We start from the raw sequence: 18645 nt of genomic DNA on the forward strand, positions 1-18645 counted from the left end.
GCCTGTATATCGCCCCCTATGCTGCTATTGCGACCCCCTGGCTTTAGGTTCACTTTAAGAAAGCAAACTTTTGTTTTTCTTACACTGTTAATGGTAGGGTTCTCAAACTTTGCACAGTTGGTCGATTTTCAAGGGGAATATTTCTGCCATTCTTGCATTGTTAATGGCACAAGCCTCAAACCTGCCATTCTTGCACTGTTAATGGCACAAGCCTCAAACCTGGTATAGTTGATCATTGGGTGACTGGGGTTCAATTTCAGAAAGGGGGTGGAGCCACAAATAGCCAATCAGATTTGTTTCATTCCAATGCAAATTATTGTTGCCAAACACCGAAAAGCTCACAAACTTGGTAATTGAGTGATTGATTAATTGTGTGTTAGGGTTAGGAAAGTGGGCACAGCCAACACCAGCCAAATACATAAGCGGGCAACACAGGGTCATAAGTGGGCGGAGACGAATACAAATTTTACTGGGAAAATGTAAACAGCAGCCATTCTTACACTGTTAATGGTAGGGTTCTCAAACTTTGCACAGTTGGTTACTGGGTGACTGGGGTTAATATTCAGAAAAATGGGTGGAGCCTACAAAAAACAATCAACAATTACCTATTGATTTTTCAGGGGAATATTTCATTGCTGCCATTCTTGCACTGTTAATGGCACAAGCCTCAAACCTGGTACAGTTGATCATTGCGTGACTGGGGTTTAAATTTATATAAGGGGGTGGAGCCCCAAACAGCCAATCTGATTTGTTTCATTTTAATGCAGGTTATTGATGCCAAAGACGGCAAAGCTCACAAACTTGGTCATTGAGTAATTGAGTAATTGTGTGTTAGGGTTAGGAAAAGTGAGGGCAGCCAACACCAGCCAAATACATAATCGGGCAATGCTGGGTCATCAGTAGGCGGAGACAAATACAAATTTCACTGAGAAAATGTAAACTGCAGCAATTCTTACACTATTAATGGTAGGGTTCTCAAACTTTGCACAGTTGGTCACTGGGTGACTGAGATTAATATTCAGAAAAGTGGGTGGAGCCTACAAAGCCAATCAAAATCCACCTATTAATCTTTAAGGGGAATATTTAATTGATGCCATTCTTGCACTGTTAATCACCTGTACCTGGTACAGTTGGCCATTGGGTGATTGGGGTTCAAATTCAGAAAAGGGGTGGAGCCACAGCCAATCAGATTTATTTTATTTCCATGCAAATTATTGATGCTAAAGACCGCAAAGCTCACAAACCTGGTCATTAAGTAATTTTGTGTTAGGGTTAGAAAAAGTGGGCGGAGCAAGCACCAGCCAAATACATACCTGGGCAATGCCGAGTCTTCAGTGGGCGGCGACAAACACAAATTTCACTGGGAAAATGTAAACTGCAGCCATTCTTACACTATTAATTGTAGGGTTCTAAAACTTTGCACAGTTGGTCACTGGGTGACTGGGATTAATATTCAGAAAAGTGGGTAGAGCCTACAAAAACCAATCACAATTCACCTATTGATTTTCAAGGCAAATATTTAATTGCTGCCATTTTTGCACTGTTAATGGCACAAGCCTCAAACCTGGTACAGTTGATCAATGGGTGACTGGGGTTAAATATTTAGAAAAGGGGTGGGGCCACAAACAGCGAATCAGATGTGTTTCATTTCAATGAAAATTATTCATGCCAAAGACCACAAATCTCACAAACTTGGTCATTGACTATTGACAATTGTGTGTTAGGGTTAGAAAAAGTGGCCACAGCCAACAGCAGCCAAATACATACCCAGGAAACATTAGGAAATCAGTGGGTGGAGAAAAATACAAATTTCACTGCCAGAATGTAAACTGCAGCCATTCTTACACTGTCTGTCAATGGCAGGGTTCTTAAACTTTGCACAGTTGGTCACTGGGTGACTGGGATTAATATGTGTGTATATGCGATTCACCCAACACCAAACCACTCCTATATATATATATATATGTAATTAACACATATAGATACGACTCAGAGTGACTGGGTTAAAGAAAACAGAGAAAAGAAAGCAGAACCCATCTGCACCCAAGTCTCACTTCAATGAGTCATAGACACCAGGGGTATATATAAAAATAAAAATACCATTTATTAATACACTTAAAAAAGTTAATATTAGTCATACAATTTTAGGAGATCTGAGTGTCTAGGCGGCTGAGGGAAAAAGATGTCATTATACAGCAGCAAGTGTACAACAATAGAGCATGATTAGCTGCGTGATCGATGATGGAGAAGAGCGCCACCTGGTCCCTCAGCACATTGGACACGGAGGCCCTTGAGTACCATTCGCGATTCCTCAGAATGCGTAAGCACATCTCCTCATATTGTTCATTGTCCATGACCACGACGTTGCCCCCCTTATCAGAGGCCTTAATCGTGATCTGTGACATCTGAGACAATTCCTGTAAAGCCTCAAATTGAGTAGTCGTGAGGTTGTCACTACCTGTCTGAATATGTATGGAGTCCAGATCTTTTAACACCATCTCAACGAACACACTAACCCTGGGACTTGCTGACAGGGAGGTAAAGTAACGTGATTTATTTTTGAATTTGTTTTTATCAGGATCAATTTGTATGGGGTCAAGTTGCTCAGAAAAGTGGGTGGAGCCTACAAAAGCTAATCAAAATTCACCTATTGATTTTCAAAGGAGTGGAGCCACAGCCAATTAGATTTATTTCATTTCAATGCCAATTATTGATGCCAAAGGCCGCAAAGCTCACAAACTAGGTCATCATTGAGTAATTGTGTGTTAGGATTAGAAAAAGTGCGCAGAGCTAACACTAGCCAATTACATACCCGGGCAACCAGCTAGTATAGAGAGAGAGAGAGAGAGAGAGAGAGAGAGAGAGAGAGAGAATATATATATATATATATATATATATATATATATATATATCGCTCTCTCGCGCTATAAAATATATATATATATATATATATATATATATATATATATAAATACATATATATAGTGCTGCCCAAAATTATTCATTTATTTTATTCAACCAGGAAGTCTTTTTTTTTTTTTACGGTTAGGTGTCTCCCTAAAGATAATAAGACGATGTACATGAGGCATTATTGGGGGAAAAATAAACATTTCTCAGCTTTTATTTACATTTGAGCAAAAAGTGTCCAGTCCAAAATTATTCATACACTTCTCAATAATCAATAGAAAAGCTTTTATTGGCTATTTCAGCAATCAAACGCTTCCTATAATTGCACACCAGCTTTTTGCATGTCTCCACAGGTATTTTTACCCATTCATCTTTAGCAATGAGCTCCAAATCTTTCAGGTTGGAGGGTATTCTTGCCATCACCCTGATTTTTCGCTCCCTCCACAGATTCTCATTTGGATTCAAGTCAGGACTCTGTCTGGGCCACTCCAGAACGTTAATGTTGTTGTCTGCTAACCATTTCTTCACCGTTTTTGCTGTGTGTTTTGGGTCATTGTTATGCTGAAATGTCCACTGGTGCCCAAGGCCAAGTTTCTCTGCAGACTGTCTGATGAGAATCCTTATATACAGTATAGCTCTTTTTTCATGGTGCTGTTTACTGTGATTAGGTTCCCTGGTCTATTGGCTGAAAAACACCCCCAAAGCATTAGTTTCTCACCACCATGTTTGACAGTGGGGATGGTGTTCTTTGGTTTGAAGGCTTCTCCTTTTTTACGCCAAATGAAGGAAACATCATTGTGACCAAACAATTCAATTTTAGTTTCATCTGACCCTAACTTCTTTGTCCAGATGAGCATTTGCAAAGGCCAAGCAAGCTTTTGTGTGCCCTATCTGGAGAAGTGGAATCCTCCTTGGTCTGCATCCGTGGATCCCAGCAGTGTGCAGTGCCCGTTGGATTGTCTGCCATGAGACATTGCCACCAGCAGAGCCCAGATTCACCAGGATGGCCTTGGTGGTGATCCTTGGATTATTTTTCACCTCTCTCACTATCCTCCTGGCCAGCACAGGTGTCATTTTGGCTTCCGTCCACGTCTTCTGAGATTTTCCACAGTGCGGAACATCTTTTATTTTTTAATACTTTTGCACTGTAGCCACTGGAACTTGAAAACATTTAGAAATGGTCTTGTAGCCCTTTTCTGACTTGTGAGCAGCCACAGTGCAGCAGCTACTGGTCCTCACTGAGCTTCTTTGTCTATGCCATGACTGTCCACAAACCAACTGCAGAGAGCTACTGTTTTTCACCTGTTGAGTTGATGAAAACAGCTGTTCCCAATTAATCAGGGTAATAAGGATGCTTTAGAACAGCTTGGACTATTTGGAATGGTATAGAACTGGATTGGATTTTTCTGCAGACTGTGACAGTTTATGAAGGGTATACATAATTTTGGACTGGACACTTATTGCTCAAGTGTAAGTAAAAGCTGAGAAATGTTTTTTTTCCCCCACAGTAATGCCTCTTGTACATTGTCTTATTAGCTAATAAGACAATGTACAAGAGGCATTACTGTGGGGGGGAAAAAAAGCATTTCTCAGCTTTTTTCCCGTCAAAAAATTACTTGCTTGTTGAATAAAAGTAACTTTAAGTCAAAATTTGCCAGGGGTATGAATAATTGTGGGCAGCGTAATATGTTGGCGCTTTATAAATACAATAAATAAATAAATACTGCTATACTTTGAAATATTGCATTACTGAAATCACATCCACTTCCATCATGAAACTTTAGTCATTTTGTTTTGCTAGTTAAAGAGAACCAGAGAGGATAAAGAAAAGCTTTTATACATACCTGAGGCTTCCTCCAGCCCCATACGCACGGATTGCTCCCACACTGCCGTCCTCCGCTGCCTGGATCCGCCGGTACCGTGTCCCGTCATTACCGCCAGACGGCCGGCGGACGTGGCCAATTCTCCGCATCACAGGGGCTCCCTCCATACACTTACGCGTGCGGCTGCCTACTGCGCAGCCGCATGCGTAAGGGTATGGAAGGAGCCCCTGTGATGCGGACAATTGGCCGCGTCCGCCAGAAGTGAAGGGACCCGGTACCGGCGATAGAGGAAGCGGAGGATGGCGGCATGGGAGCGATCCAGGCTTATGGGGCTGGAAGAAGCCCCAGGTATGTATAAAAGCTTTTTCAATTTTTACACTTCATTCCTCTTTGGTTCCCTTTAACTATATACGACTAGCAGAGCATTTTAGAATGTATTATGAGACTTAAGGTTTGTGCACACATATGAGGAATGGCACCAAACCCCAATTCCTCAAACAACATTGCAGCAATAATAGGTACAATAATATTGTAATAATTGTAATAATATTGTAATAACATTTTTTGACCACCCTTGGTGAAGGTATATCACCCTATTCTTGCTACAGGTTGCAACTTCTTAAAGTGAACCTAAACTGAGAAGGATATGGATTTTTTTGTTTTAAATAATACCAGTTGCCTGACTCTCCTGCTGATCCTGTGTCTCTAATACTTTTTGCCACAGCACCCAAACAAGCATGCTGATCAGGTGCTCTGACTGAAGTCAGACTGGATTAGCTGCATGCTTGTTTCAGGTGTGTGATGATTCAGCCAATACTGCAGCCAAAGAGATCAGCAGGATGGAAGGCAATTGGTATTGTTTAAAAGGAAACATCCATATCCCTCTCAGTTTAGGTGCACTTTAACCTGAGTGAGGTTGGGTTTGTCCTTCCCACCTGCAGCAATTACAGTGGTTGATTTTGAGGTAACCCTGGTATGTGAATATTACTCTACCTTATATTAATACACTAATTGTGTTTCATAAATACTACACCAAATACTCTCTACTGATATATACTCTTGGTCTCCCCCTTTATATTTCTTCAGGCTAGAAATTAATTCTGTTGCTATGCAGGGTCGGGGTTTGGTTGAGGGCCAACAAAGTGAGGCAGTTATGATGTCATGCAGTGGGTGGGTGAGTAGGGAGAACAAATGGTGACTGGCCAAATAAATCTGTCCAAATAATCACTGACCGAAGGGCCAGTGTACACATGCTAGATTTTCAGCAAAGGTGGTTGTTAGTAGCTGCCTCATCAGAGTTTCAACTAGTGTGTGTATGAAGCTTTAGGCCGGTATTGTAGTACACCGGTGTGACTTTTAAAACCACTTAGATGAATAGGATGGTATAAAGCAGATAATTCTATTTGCCAAAAGGCAACACAACATTTAATAATGTGATCACCACAACTATAATTCTAGGCCATAAAGAACATTATATACTTACCAAGTAGACAAATTCAAGCCGTCTGGGGTTAGATTTTGTGGGAGTTTCTGGAGGAAGTGGTGCAGATTGTGACAAAGCAGAATAACGGAAGGTCTGTCCTGTGATAGTTGTGTCTAAATAACGATCTTGAAATTCTTCTTCAAAACAGTCAGCTAAAAGTAAAAAAATATAGCTATTTAGAATGCTATTTAATTTGTTTCATGTAAAATGCATTACTGGGTTAAAGAGAAGCGGTAGTAGTATAATTGGGAGTGGCGTCTTTTTTTACATAAATAGGAAAAAGGGAAAAACCTTCCAATCCTTTTTTCGGGTCGTCCACTTCACCCGTTCACAAGCTTCATATATATATAGAAAGGACCATAGAAAACATTCATTCAGGATCTTTTTGGTACAAAAATATCAAAAACTTTATTGGCACAAAATTGCAAAGGGATTCATTAAAAATATCTCTGTAAGAGGTTCCTTGTGGATTCTTCCAATACAATAATAAGAACTTTGTTGTAGACTTAATGCAATTGTAATGAGGCAACGACTCGCTCGTTTCGGGCACACAAGGCCCTTCGTCAGGCCAATTTGCACAAGTACTATCTGTTAATCCTGTGGACAATACATGGTAGAAACATCAAGGAAGCAAGGAAACATCTGCACCAACCAGATGTATATTGCACAATTCTAAGGGCGGACAGGGTATGTATCCAGTGTAACCAGCTGCTAACATAGGAATGCACTCCTGTCGTTGCCTCATTACAATTGCATTAAGTCTACAACAAAGTTCTTATTATTGCTAGTGTCCTGTATTGGAAGAATCCACAAGGAACCTCTTATAGAGATATTTTTAATGAATCCCTTTGCAAAATTATGTGCCAATAAAGTGTTTGATATTTTTGTACCAAAAAGATCCTGTATGAATTTTTTCTATGGTCCTTTCTATATATATATATATATATATATATATATATATATATATATATATATATAAAGAGAAGCGGTAACTGAACTTCATCCCATTCAGTAGCTGATACCCCCTTTCCCATTAGAAATCTATTCCTTTTCTCAAACGGATCATCAGGGGGCTCTGTATGGCTAATTTTGTGGTGGAACCCTTCCCACAGTATGATGTCAGTGCCTCACAGCACTGAGGTACTGACATCACACTGTGGGAGCCTTGTTGCATTGTGGGAAATTACAGCTGTTTCCAACTGCCAAAAATGCAAGCAGCAACTCCTTCCAGTGACATCACCTGTCAGCAGTAAAAATGTCACCATGTGATAAATGTCAGAATGTAAATCAGCAAACTATTTAAGTATATGTTACATACATTCAGCTATGTTGGGTTTATTTAGTCAAAACTATAGTACTAGTAGAGAAAGAAAAAATCCAATGTTAGTAACTAATGGTCAGATATATATTAAACTAACAAAAAAACAAACATTCAATAAAATGGTCAATCAGACCACTATGAGCCTGATGCTCTTTGACGATACAACAAGCCAAGCAAAATATATGTATTCTTATTGTTAATATGTTATTGAACATGTATCAAATAGATAAAAATATACCTACTTTATTAACATATAATTAAAATATATAAAAAGCACATTCCAATCCCTAATACCACAATGCGCAGCATGGATGAACAAAAATAGATGAATAGATAAACAAAAAATTTAAAGTTAGATCTCTCAGCAAGAGTTATACTCCATTGTAATGCCTGGCAAATCTCCTGCTTTCTTTCAGCCACTATACCCCAATCTAGTGCCATAGCTCTGACAGCGCACGTCTTCACCTATAGACAAGCCCCCGCTTGAACAGGACACTGAATATGTCTCCTGACTTCGGTTACCCCCAGGTATTAATGTGCAAGATATAGCGGCTGGGGCCGAGAAAGCCAGAGTACCACCAGAGCAAACAAGACTATGCAGCTGGGTAATATTAGGTAGTAGAGTGGGATGCTCTTGGAGGAAATACACAGATCAAACCAGGAGCTATGAACAAGGAAGCAACATTGCTCAGAACGACCGCAGCTCTGAGCTTCCGATAACTGCCACAATTAACAAAACACAATGGTTGCTCAGTGTGACCGCAGCACTGAGCATCTGATGTCCAACACACTGAGTAACAAGGACAGACAACAGACAGACAGACGAAATGCTTGTCAGTTAACAAGACACAATGGTTGCTCAGTGCAACCGCGGCACTGAGTATCTGATGTCCACCACACTGAATAACAAGAACAGACAACAGACAGACAGACGGAATGTTTGCCAATCTAATCGCTGCCCCAGTGATAGCAAACATCCACACTAACACAGACAGGACAGCAGTAGGAGCGTAACTAATAGCAACCACAGCTTATAGTTATGTCCACAGGAACAGGACTAGCAGGAAGAGACAGAAAGAAGAATTGTTTGCCAATCTAATTGCTGCTACAGCAATAGCAAACATCCACACTGGCTCGGACAACACAAACAAGTAGGAGCGTAACTAATAGCAACCGCTGCTACAGTCACGTCCACAAGAACAGAACTAGCAGGAATACTACCACTCACCAACGTGGTGAAGGCAGTCTCCAAACTATCAGGATAGGAAAAGACTTCACTGTACCCCCGAGGGTGCAGTGAATGTCCAAGCGAGCAAGACAAGGTAATGCAATAATATACAATGCAAACTTCACACAAGGAGCCCAGCAATCAACTTTGGCTAAGCTGGTGGCAGTGTCCGGCGCCATGTATCACCACCTATTCACAGCCATCCAACATGCCCTTCAACGTCAGCTGCTGAGGCCACCATAGTGCCCACACCCCAGGGGGCTCAGCGGTTTGGACATTTTTTAGTGTGTCTGCCGTAGATCAGAGCAATGCCATCTGTTCTCTCTGTCTCCAAAAATTGAGCCGTGGAAAGGCCAACACCTATGTAGGGACAACTGCCTTACGAAGGCACATGCTGAAAAGGCACAAACTGCAATGGGAAGACCACCTGAGGAAAAGCAGCACACAAAAGAAAAGCCACCCTCCTTCTCCTCTTCCTCCTTCAGGTGCATCATCTTCAACCGCTTTCTCCCTTGCACCTTCAAAATCACAGCCACCCTCCTCCACTCTGCCTTTCACCTTGAGCGGTTCTTGCTCCTCTGCCCACAGCAGCAGCCAGGTGTCCGTGAAGGAAATCTTTGAGCGGAAGAAGCCAACGTGTGCCAGTCACCCCCTTGCCCGGCGTTTGACAGCTGGCTTGGCGGAACTGTTAGCTCGCCAGCTGTTACCATACCAGTTGGTGGACTCTGAGGCCTTCCGAAAATTTGTGGCCATTGGGACACCGCAGTGGGAGATACCAAGCCGCAATTATTTCTCAAAAAAGGCGATACCCAAGCTGTACCATGAAGCTGAGACCTTGATTACTTTAAGATAAAGGACTTGGGTTCAAAAAACGAGTAACTAGAATATTGTAGTATCAAAAACTTCATAGAAAAACTTTATTAACACGTATTACAAAAACATAAAAAAAGGTTTCTTCAATTCCACATAACTGGTTTCCATATGATAAACGGTACATCAAAAATGCATCCAGAGAGCTGAATCTGATGGAACGGATAAGAATTGTATTCTGGCTTGACTTGGTTGTACCCTTAAATGAGCATTGTGTCTTTAGAGGCAATGACACATGTTAGTTTCAGGCTTTTTATACGATACTTATGCCCTTCATCAGGCCGTAACACAAACTTCCATAATAGCAGCGTTTTCTTTATATTACGCCCTGGAAAAGCCTTTCTGTGCATCTGGTGGGTCAGATGCCTGTGTCACCTGTTTTTCTGGTCTTTATACCTTTTGACTGAGCCATACAGAACTTTGTGTTACGGCCTGATGAAGGGCATAAGTATCATATAAAAAGCCCGAAACGAACATGTGTCATTGCCTCTAAAGACACAATGCTCATTTAAGGGTACAACCAAGTCAAGCCAGAATACAATTCTTATCAGTTCCATCAGATTCAGCTCTCTGGATGCATTTTTTATGTACCATTTATCATATGGAAACCAGTTATGTGGAATTGAAGAAACCTTTTTTTAATGTTTTTGTAATACGTGTTAATAAAGTTTTTGATACTACAGTATTCTAGTTACTCGTTTTTTGAACCCAAGTCCTTTATCTTAGAGTAATCAAGGTCTATGTAGGCAAGGTGGATTGCCATTTAAGAGGACTGTGTTTTTTTTATCCTTCTCTTTAAAAAGGACAGTACCCCATTAATATATACGTATAGCCCATGAAGCTGAGAGGCAGGTGGTGTTATCTCTGGCACACAGCGTTGGGTCAAGGGTCCACCTGACCATGGATGCCTGGTCTGCCAAGCACGGTCAGGGCAGGTACATTACTTACACAGCCCATTGAGTCAACCTGGTGACCGATGGCAAGCAGGGAGTACGTGGCTGTGCAGCGGACGTAGTTGTGACACCTCCATGGCTTGAAGGCAGGCCTACTGCCACCTCCTCTCCTCCTGCTACATCCTTTTCGCTGTTATCATCCTCCTCCTCCTTGGCTGAGTGGCAGTTCAACTCTACTGGTGCTGCGATCTCCTCTCCAGCTACACAGCCCCAGCTCCCCAGGGCCTATGCTGCATGCCAGGTATGACAGTGTCACGCCATCTTAGACATGTCTTGCCTCAAAGCGGAGAGTCACACTGGAGCAGCTCTCCTGGCTGCTCTTAACAAAACAGGTGGATCAGTGGCTGACCCCGCACTAACTGGAGATCGGCAACGTGGTGTGTGACAACAGCTGCAATCTCATTTCGGCTTTGAATTTGGGAAAGTTGACACATGTACCCTGCATGGCACATGTGCTCAATCTCGTAATTCAGAGATTTGTGTCTAAGTACCCAGGCTTACAGCATGTCCTAAAGCAGTCCAGGAAGGTGTGTGGGCATTTCAGGCGGTCTTACACGGCCATGGCATGCTTTGCCGATATTCAGCAGGAAACAACTTGCCGGCGAGATGCTTGATTTGCGATAGACCGACTTGCTGGAATTCGACCCTCCTGATGTTCGCCCGCCTGCTACAACAGGATAAAGTCGTCAAACAGTATCTCTACAACTACATCTCATGGTGATGTCGGAGAATGTCGGACATGCGGACATTCTTTAGTCCAAGCACTTTAGTCTTAGCGCTTCCGGATCCACCCTCCACCAATGCCTGGACCGGCAGGTAGCCGACTACCTGGCCTTAAGTGTGGATGTAGACACTGTGAGCAGCGATGAACCCTTGGACTACTGAGTGCGCAGGCTTGACCTGTAGCCAGAGCTGTCCCAATTTGCCATCCAACTTCTGTCTTGCCCTGCCCTAAGTGTCGTCAGAAAGGACCTTCAGCGCAGCTGGAGGCATTGTCACTGAGAAGAGAAGTCGCCGAAGTCAAAAAAAAGTGTTCACTACCTCACCTTTATCAAAATGAATGAGGCATGGATCCCGGAGGGCTACTGCCCGCCCGAAGACTAAGTCAGTCCCCGCACGCAGCATCTCTGCCTACACGCCGTGTGACTGCCTGCCCCATGACTAAGTCGCTCCCCACACAGCATCTCTGCCTGCAGGCCGCTTGACTGCCTTCTCAGCCACCACTAACAGGGTCCACCAGGACTCCAGGCGGATTCCTGAATTTGCTAGCAGCGACCGCTATAATAATTTTTCTGGTGCGGGTACATGCCTGCCTAATTTTTCTGGCTGCACTGCAGCTGCAACTACAAAACAAAAGGCATATACATGTGTCAATTCCCCTTCGTGATCGTTACCTTGCCGCGGTGAAGGGGCGTGCGTATCACAATGAAGCAATGACCGACGGCTATATGAGTGTCTCGGGGGTGGCACACCAAAGATAATAAGGTTGTTGCTTCATTGTGGACAGACCAAATTCGATCAGCTGGACAGTCACTGTTCTGTCATTGAGCTACCTCAGCCTGGCGACCAGATGGGCTTGAAAACCGCTATCGCCTGCACTCTCGCCGTGGTGCGCACCAGTCCAGCATGGCCGTCACAACACAAACAGCTGTTTGCGGCGCCTTACACAGTGAGTTTGGTCTGTCAGTGTGAAACAGTACTCTAATTACACTCCCTGATTGATGTATACACATGCAAGATGTTTTAAAGCACTTTAGGCCTCCAATTTAGCATGCGATGTGATTTCTGCCCTTAAAATGCTGCTTTGCGTCAAATCCAGATTTTTTCCTGAGACTGTTGGCCTGTATCCCACTCATCCATGCAAAAACTCAGATGTTAGACCCCTTGAAACATCTTTTCCATCACTTTTGTGGCAAGTTCGCCTCCCCATTGAAGTCTATTGCAGTTCGCGAAAGTTCGCGCGAACCAAACTTTTGCGGCAGTTCATGTTCACGGTTCACGAACCGAAAATTGGAGGTTCGGGCCATCTCTATTGTTGATCAAGTCTTGTAAATGTTTGCTATTTGTTAAAAGCGATACCTATTGATCTTGTGATCACTTCTGTAAGCTAGAACTCATTGTTTCTATGAGTCTTTGCTAATTTGCATGTAAGTACAATGACAAACTAGTCAGGTAGCCAAACATACTAAAATGCACACCGTTGTGTTAAAGTAGAAAACACTGCTATTGTGTAATGACAAACTAGCCAAACTTGTATGCCATCCTGTAAAAAGTATCTGATTGGTCTGTAAACACACTGAAATGTTGAAGTATCTAATTAGACTGTAAAATCTTGCATTCACTTACTGTCCATATATACCCTGTCTTCACTTATGCTCGGATGTCTCCATACACGAATTCGGCAACCACGGCCATTGTTAAAAAAAAATCTGCCTCCGGCATGATTGGTTCCGAATTATGAAATGCGCTGATTTTCGGTCGTGAATGAGGCAATCACGTCCGGATCCGGATTTTCTTTTAACGTTAATAGCTAAGCCCCTATACATGATACAATCCCACAAATTGCATGGATTATCAAGGTGATAAGGGGCTACAAAACAAAATCAGAAACTCCACATCGCGTGATTCAGTCTAATATATGACTATATCACACCCGTGCTAGTGTACAGCGTGATTCCACTCAAATCCACCATCAACATCAATGGGGCTCACCAGATGAAGACCACCTCGTTTTTCAGGTGGGTCTCAAACTCAATCTGTGTCTCACTCTGCTCGTCAGTGAAGCACACCATCCGATCTCAGTAAAACGTTTAATCTTGATAATAACTTTAAAAACAAGATACAAAAAATCTCCTCATTGCATAGTATGTCTGCACACATGAGCAATACATCCGCGCTGGCTCCAGTGCGTGTGACGTCATCACGTCCGGAAATTCGTGGTGGTTAGCTGGGGATGTCCGTGGCAGCAGCGGGGATCGTTTAGAGTGCGGGACGCCGCCGGAAAACCGCTTGGTAGCTGAAAAGGAGCTCTAGCTTCACCATTGAGACGTGCCTAAATTAATCTACTAGTCTGTAAGTAGGCAATTGGCGCGAGAAGCGCGGATGTATTGCTCATGTGTGCAGACATACTATGCAATGAGGAGGTTTTTTGTATCTTGTTTTTAAAGTTTTTATCAAGATTAAACGTTTTACTGAGATCGGATGGTGTGCTTCACTGACGAGCAGAGTGAGACACAGATTGAGTTTGAGACCCACCTGAAAAACGAGGTGGTCTTCATCTGGTGAGCCCCATTGATGTTGGTGGTGGATTTGAGTGGAATCACGCTGTACACTAGCACGGGTGTGATATAGTCATATAATAGACTGAATCACGCGATGTGTAGTTTCTGATTTTGTTTTCTAGCCTGAATCCTGTGTCAGAGCGCAGTGGAATATTTTTATTCATCATCTGTATCTAAGGACATTTCCAAGCGAATTCACAGACTCTCAGGACATTCAAATAAGGACGTTGGTAACCTTTTTTTAGTAGCGCTACCAGCAATACTATATGATAAGGGGCTACAACTTAAACAAAAACAATTCCAAAAATATTTTTTTGTTTTTGAGAAAATAGATTTTAAAGTGAAGTCAACACTTTAAATGGGGCTATTAATTGGTAATAAGTGGTTTTAAACAGGCAAATACACGTTAAGCAATCACAGAGGTGAAGGTGAGTCCCAATGGCACTTGGCGGTGATAGTACCACTAGAGGAGGATGAGTGGCTGATGCCAAAAAGACCCAGAGAGGTTTTTGCAATTTTGGGGGGTTTTTTTGCAGTTATTAGCAATGACATAACAGCAGAGTTGTCAGTGGACCCGGGCAGTGTGAACGCAGAGTGTAGTAGCGACTGAGTCAGGAGGTCAAAGCGGCCGGTCAGTGCAGCAGCACAGAAGAACCATGGCAACTCACTGGTAGCACCACAGCCGAAAAATGAACCAAGGTAGGCAGGTAGTAACTTTCTTTAGAAAGGCAGGCATGGTTAACACATTGCAGCAGCCACTTCATGTCCCCCTGTGTCCGACAATAGGGGCCAGGAAGGCAGCGCAACATGTGCACACCCATGGGAAACAAGTGGGCCTTGGCAACAAGATCTTCATAGTCCTCGTAGTCCCATATCACATGCCTGTCCTCTTCCTGTGCCGTGTCATCCTCCCCAAGCCGCCATCCCCATACAACGCTTGTGGCGCTCTGCTCCTGCTCCTCAGCATTCAGGTTAGAGACCTCCAACTCCTCCACTACCTGTGAGCCCTCTTGTGCTGCCATCTGCTCCTTATCCAGCTGCCTCAGGGCTGCCTCCCCATGCTCAATTAAATTGCACATTGCCTGGTCCAGCATGCAAACCATAGGCACCCACTGACACACGGAGGCCCGCTCCTCGGTGACCATCTTGCTTGCCTCCAGGAAGGGACTCAGCACCAGGCATACTTGCTGCATCAGTGTCCACTCAGTTGCAATGATGATGGGACTTGCTGTTTGCTGGGGACACTTGGATCTAAGGGTGGCCACTAATCATCCAATCTTTTTCATCCAATCTTACCAAATCTATGTAGTGGATGAGTGAACTGATGGAATATATTAATTACTATAGGCAGTTCCTTTATTTTAGATAGAAATGGTAAGATTGGATGAAAAAGATTGGATCATTAGTGGCCAGCATAACATGTAGGCCCTAAAGGTGGCCAGCTGCCTCAGGGCTGCCTCCCCATGCTCAATTAACCTCCCTGGCGATACAATAAAATTGCCAGGGAGGCGGCGCAGCACTTTTTTAAATCTTTTTATTTTTTGTAATCATGCAGCTAGCCTAGCGCTAGCTACATGATAGCCGCTGTGCAACGGCATCCCCCCACCCCTTCCGATCGCCTCCGGTGATCAGAGCAAACAGGAAATCCCGTTCAGAACGGGATTCCCTGTTTTGCTTCCCCCGTCGCCATGGCGACGATCGGGATGACGTCATCCACATCATAGCGTATAGGGGAGTCCCGATCCACCCCTTAGCGTAGCCTGGCGGTGATTGGCCAGGCTGCGCACGGGGTCGCGGGGGGGAGGCGCTCTAAGACGGCAGGTAGCGGCGATCGGCTTGTACATGCAGCTAGCAAAGTGCCAGCTGCGTGTAACAAAGCAAAAATTGTCCCACCAGGGGCTGAGAAATCCTCTGCGGCACCTTACGCCGAGCCCAGCTCAGGATTATCGCCCAGGAGGTTAAATTGCACATTGCCTGGTCCAGCAGGCAAACCATGGGCACCCACTGACACACAGAGGCCCGCTCCTCGCTCCTCACTGACCATCTTGCTTGCCTCCAGGAAGGGACTCAGCACCAGGCATACTTGCTGCATCAATGTCCACTAAGTTGCACTGATGATGGGGACTTGCTGTTTTCTGGGGACACTTGGATCTAAGGGTGGACACTAAAGATCCAATCTTTTTCATCCAATCTTACCAAATCTATGTAGTAGAAGAGTAAACTGATGGAATGTATTAATTGGTTACTATAGGCAGTTCCCTCATATTAGATATACATGGTAAGATTGGATGAAAAAGATTGGATCATTAGTAGCCACCATAACAAGTAGGCCCTAAAGCTGGCCACACACGATACAATAAAATGATCCGATTTTACAGGAATTTGATAAATAACATTGGATTTCCAGAGAAATCGAAAGCTTTTTTTACATTCGAGCAAGAAATCCGATCGGATTTCCCATTAAGTCCAATCAAGAATCTGTGGCAATATCTGAAAATTGCTGTTCAGAAACGCTGTCCATCTAATCTGACTGAGCTGGAGCTGTTTTGCAAAGAAGAATGGGCAAGGATTTAAGTCTCTAGATGTGCAAAGCTGGTAGAGACATACCCTAAAAGACTGGCAGCTTTAATTGCAGCAAAAGGTGGTTCACAAAGTATTGACTCAGGGGGCTGAATAATTATGCATACCCCACTTTGAAGTTATTTATTTGTAAAAAATGTTTGGAATCATGTATGATTTTTGTTTCACTTCTCACGTGTACACCACTTTATATTGGTCTTTCATGTGGAATTCCAATAAAATTGATTCATGTTTGTGGCAGTAATGTGACAAAATGTGGAAAACTTCAAGGGGGGCAAATACTTTTGCAAGCCACTGTATATATACAGTGGTGTGAAAAACTATTTGTCCCCTTCCTGATTTCTTATTCTTTTGCATGTTTGTCACACTCAAATGTTTCTGCTCATCAAAAACCGTTAACTATTAGTCAAAGATAACATAATTGAACACAAAATGCAGTTTTAAATGATGGTTTTTATTATTTAGTGAGAAAAATGACTCAAAACCTACATGGCCCTGTGTGAAAAAGAAATTGCCCCATGAACCTAATAACTGGTTGGGCCACCCTTAGCAGCAATAACTGCAATCAAGCGTTTGCGATAACTTGCAACGAGTCTTTTACAGCGCTGTGGAGGAATTTTGGCCCACTCATCTTTGCAGAATTGTTGTAATTCAGCTTTATTTGAGGGTTTTCTAGCATGAACCACCTTTTTAAGGTCATGCCACAACATCTTAATAGGATTCAGGTCAGGACTTTGACTAGGCCACTCCAAAGTCTTCATTTTGTTTTTCTTCAGCCATTCAGAGGTGGATTTGCTGGTGTGTTTTGGGTCACTGTCCTGCTGCAGCACCCAAGATCGCTTCAACTTGAGTTGACGAACAGATGGCCGGACATTCTCCTTCAGGATTTTTTGGTAGACAGTAGAATTCATGGTTCCATCTATCACAGCAAGCCTTCCAGGTCCTGAAGCAGCAAAACAACCCCAGACCATCACACTACCATCACCATATTTTACTGTTGGTATGATGTTCTTTTGCTGAAATGCTGTGTTACTTCTACGCCAGATGTAACGGGACACACAACTTCCAAAAAGTTCAACTTTTGTCTCGTCGGTCCACAAGGTATTTTCCCAAAAGTCTTGCCAATCATTGAGATGTTTTTTTAGCAAAATTGAGACGAGCCCTAATGTTCTTTTTGCTTAAAAGTGGTTTGCGCCTTGGATATCTGCCATGCAGACCGTTTTTGCCCAGTCTCTTTCTTATGGTGGAGTCATGAACAATGACCTTAATTGAGGCAAGTGAGGCCTGCAGTTCTTTAGATGTTGTCCTGGGGTGTTTTGTGGCCTCTCGGATGAGTTTTCTCTGCGCTCTTAGGGTAATTTTGGTCGGCCGGCCACTCCTGGGAAGGTTCATCACTGTTCCATGTTTTTGCCATTTGTGGATAATGGCTCTCACTGTGGTTTGCTGGAGTCCCAAAGCTTTAGAAATGGCTTTATAACCTCTACCAGACTGATAGATCTCAATTACAGTACTTTTGTTCTCATTTGTTCCTGAATTTCTTTGGATCTTGGCATGATGTCTAGCTTTTGAGGTGCTTTTGGTCTACTTCTCTGTGTCACATAGCTCCTATTTAAGTGATTTCTTGCTTGAAACAGGTGTGGCAGTAATCAGGCATGGGGGTGACTACAGAAATTGAACTCAGGTGTGATAAACCACAGTTAAGTTATTTTTTAACAAGGGGGGCAATCACTTTTTCACACAGGGCCATGTAGATTTGGAGTTTTTTTTCCTCACTAAATATTAAAAACCATCATTTAAAACTGCATTTTGTGTTCAATTATGTTATCTTTGAATAATAGTTAATGGTTTTTGATGAGCAGAAACATTTAAGTGTGACAAACATGCAAAAAGAATAAGAAATCAGGAAGGGGGGAAATAGTTTTTCACACCACTGTATATATATATATATATATATATATATATATATATATATATATATATATATATATATATATATATATATATATTTCTTTTTTTCAGCGATTGCAAGGACATGACTGCAGAGTTACCAGTGGACCCAGGCAGTGTGAAGGCAGACTTTAGCAGCGACTGAGTCAGGAGGACAAAGTGGACGGACAGTGTGGCAGCACAGAAGGACCATGGCAACTCACTGATAGTACCACAGTTTGATAGTGCTGCCCAAAAAATTATATGCATCCG

General features: G+C 42.9%; 1 protein-coding gene across 2 annotated transcripts in view; it reads right to left on the reverse strand.

Moving 5' to 3' along the window:
- NHSL2 (NHS like 2) overlaps window positions 1-18645 on the reverse strand; it is a 593959-nt gene that overhangs the window by 310103 nt on the left and 265211 nt on the right. For both annotated transcript variants that reach the window (XM_068247787.1, XM_068247788.1), the window contains exon 3: window positions 6214-6365. In XM_068247787.1, the coding sequence (XP_068103888.1) occupies window positions 6214-6365 (152 nt within the window). The remainder of the gene's footprint in view (window positions 1-6213; window positions 6366-18645) is intronic.

The sequence above is a fragment of the Hyperolius riggenbachi genome, chromosome 8 (assembly GCF_040937935.1).
Source record: "Hyperolius riggenbachi isolate aHypRig1 chromosome 8, aHypRig1.pri, whole genome shotgun sequence".
In the NCBI taxonomy this organism is placed as follows: domain Eukaryota; kingdom Metazoa; phylum Chordata; class Amphibia; order Anura; family Hyperoliidae; genus Hyperolius; species Hyperolius riggenbachi.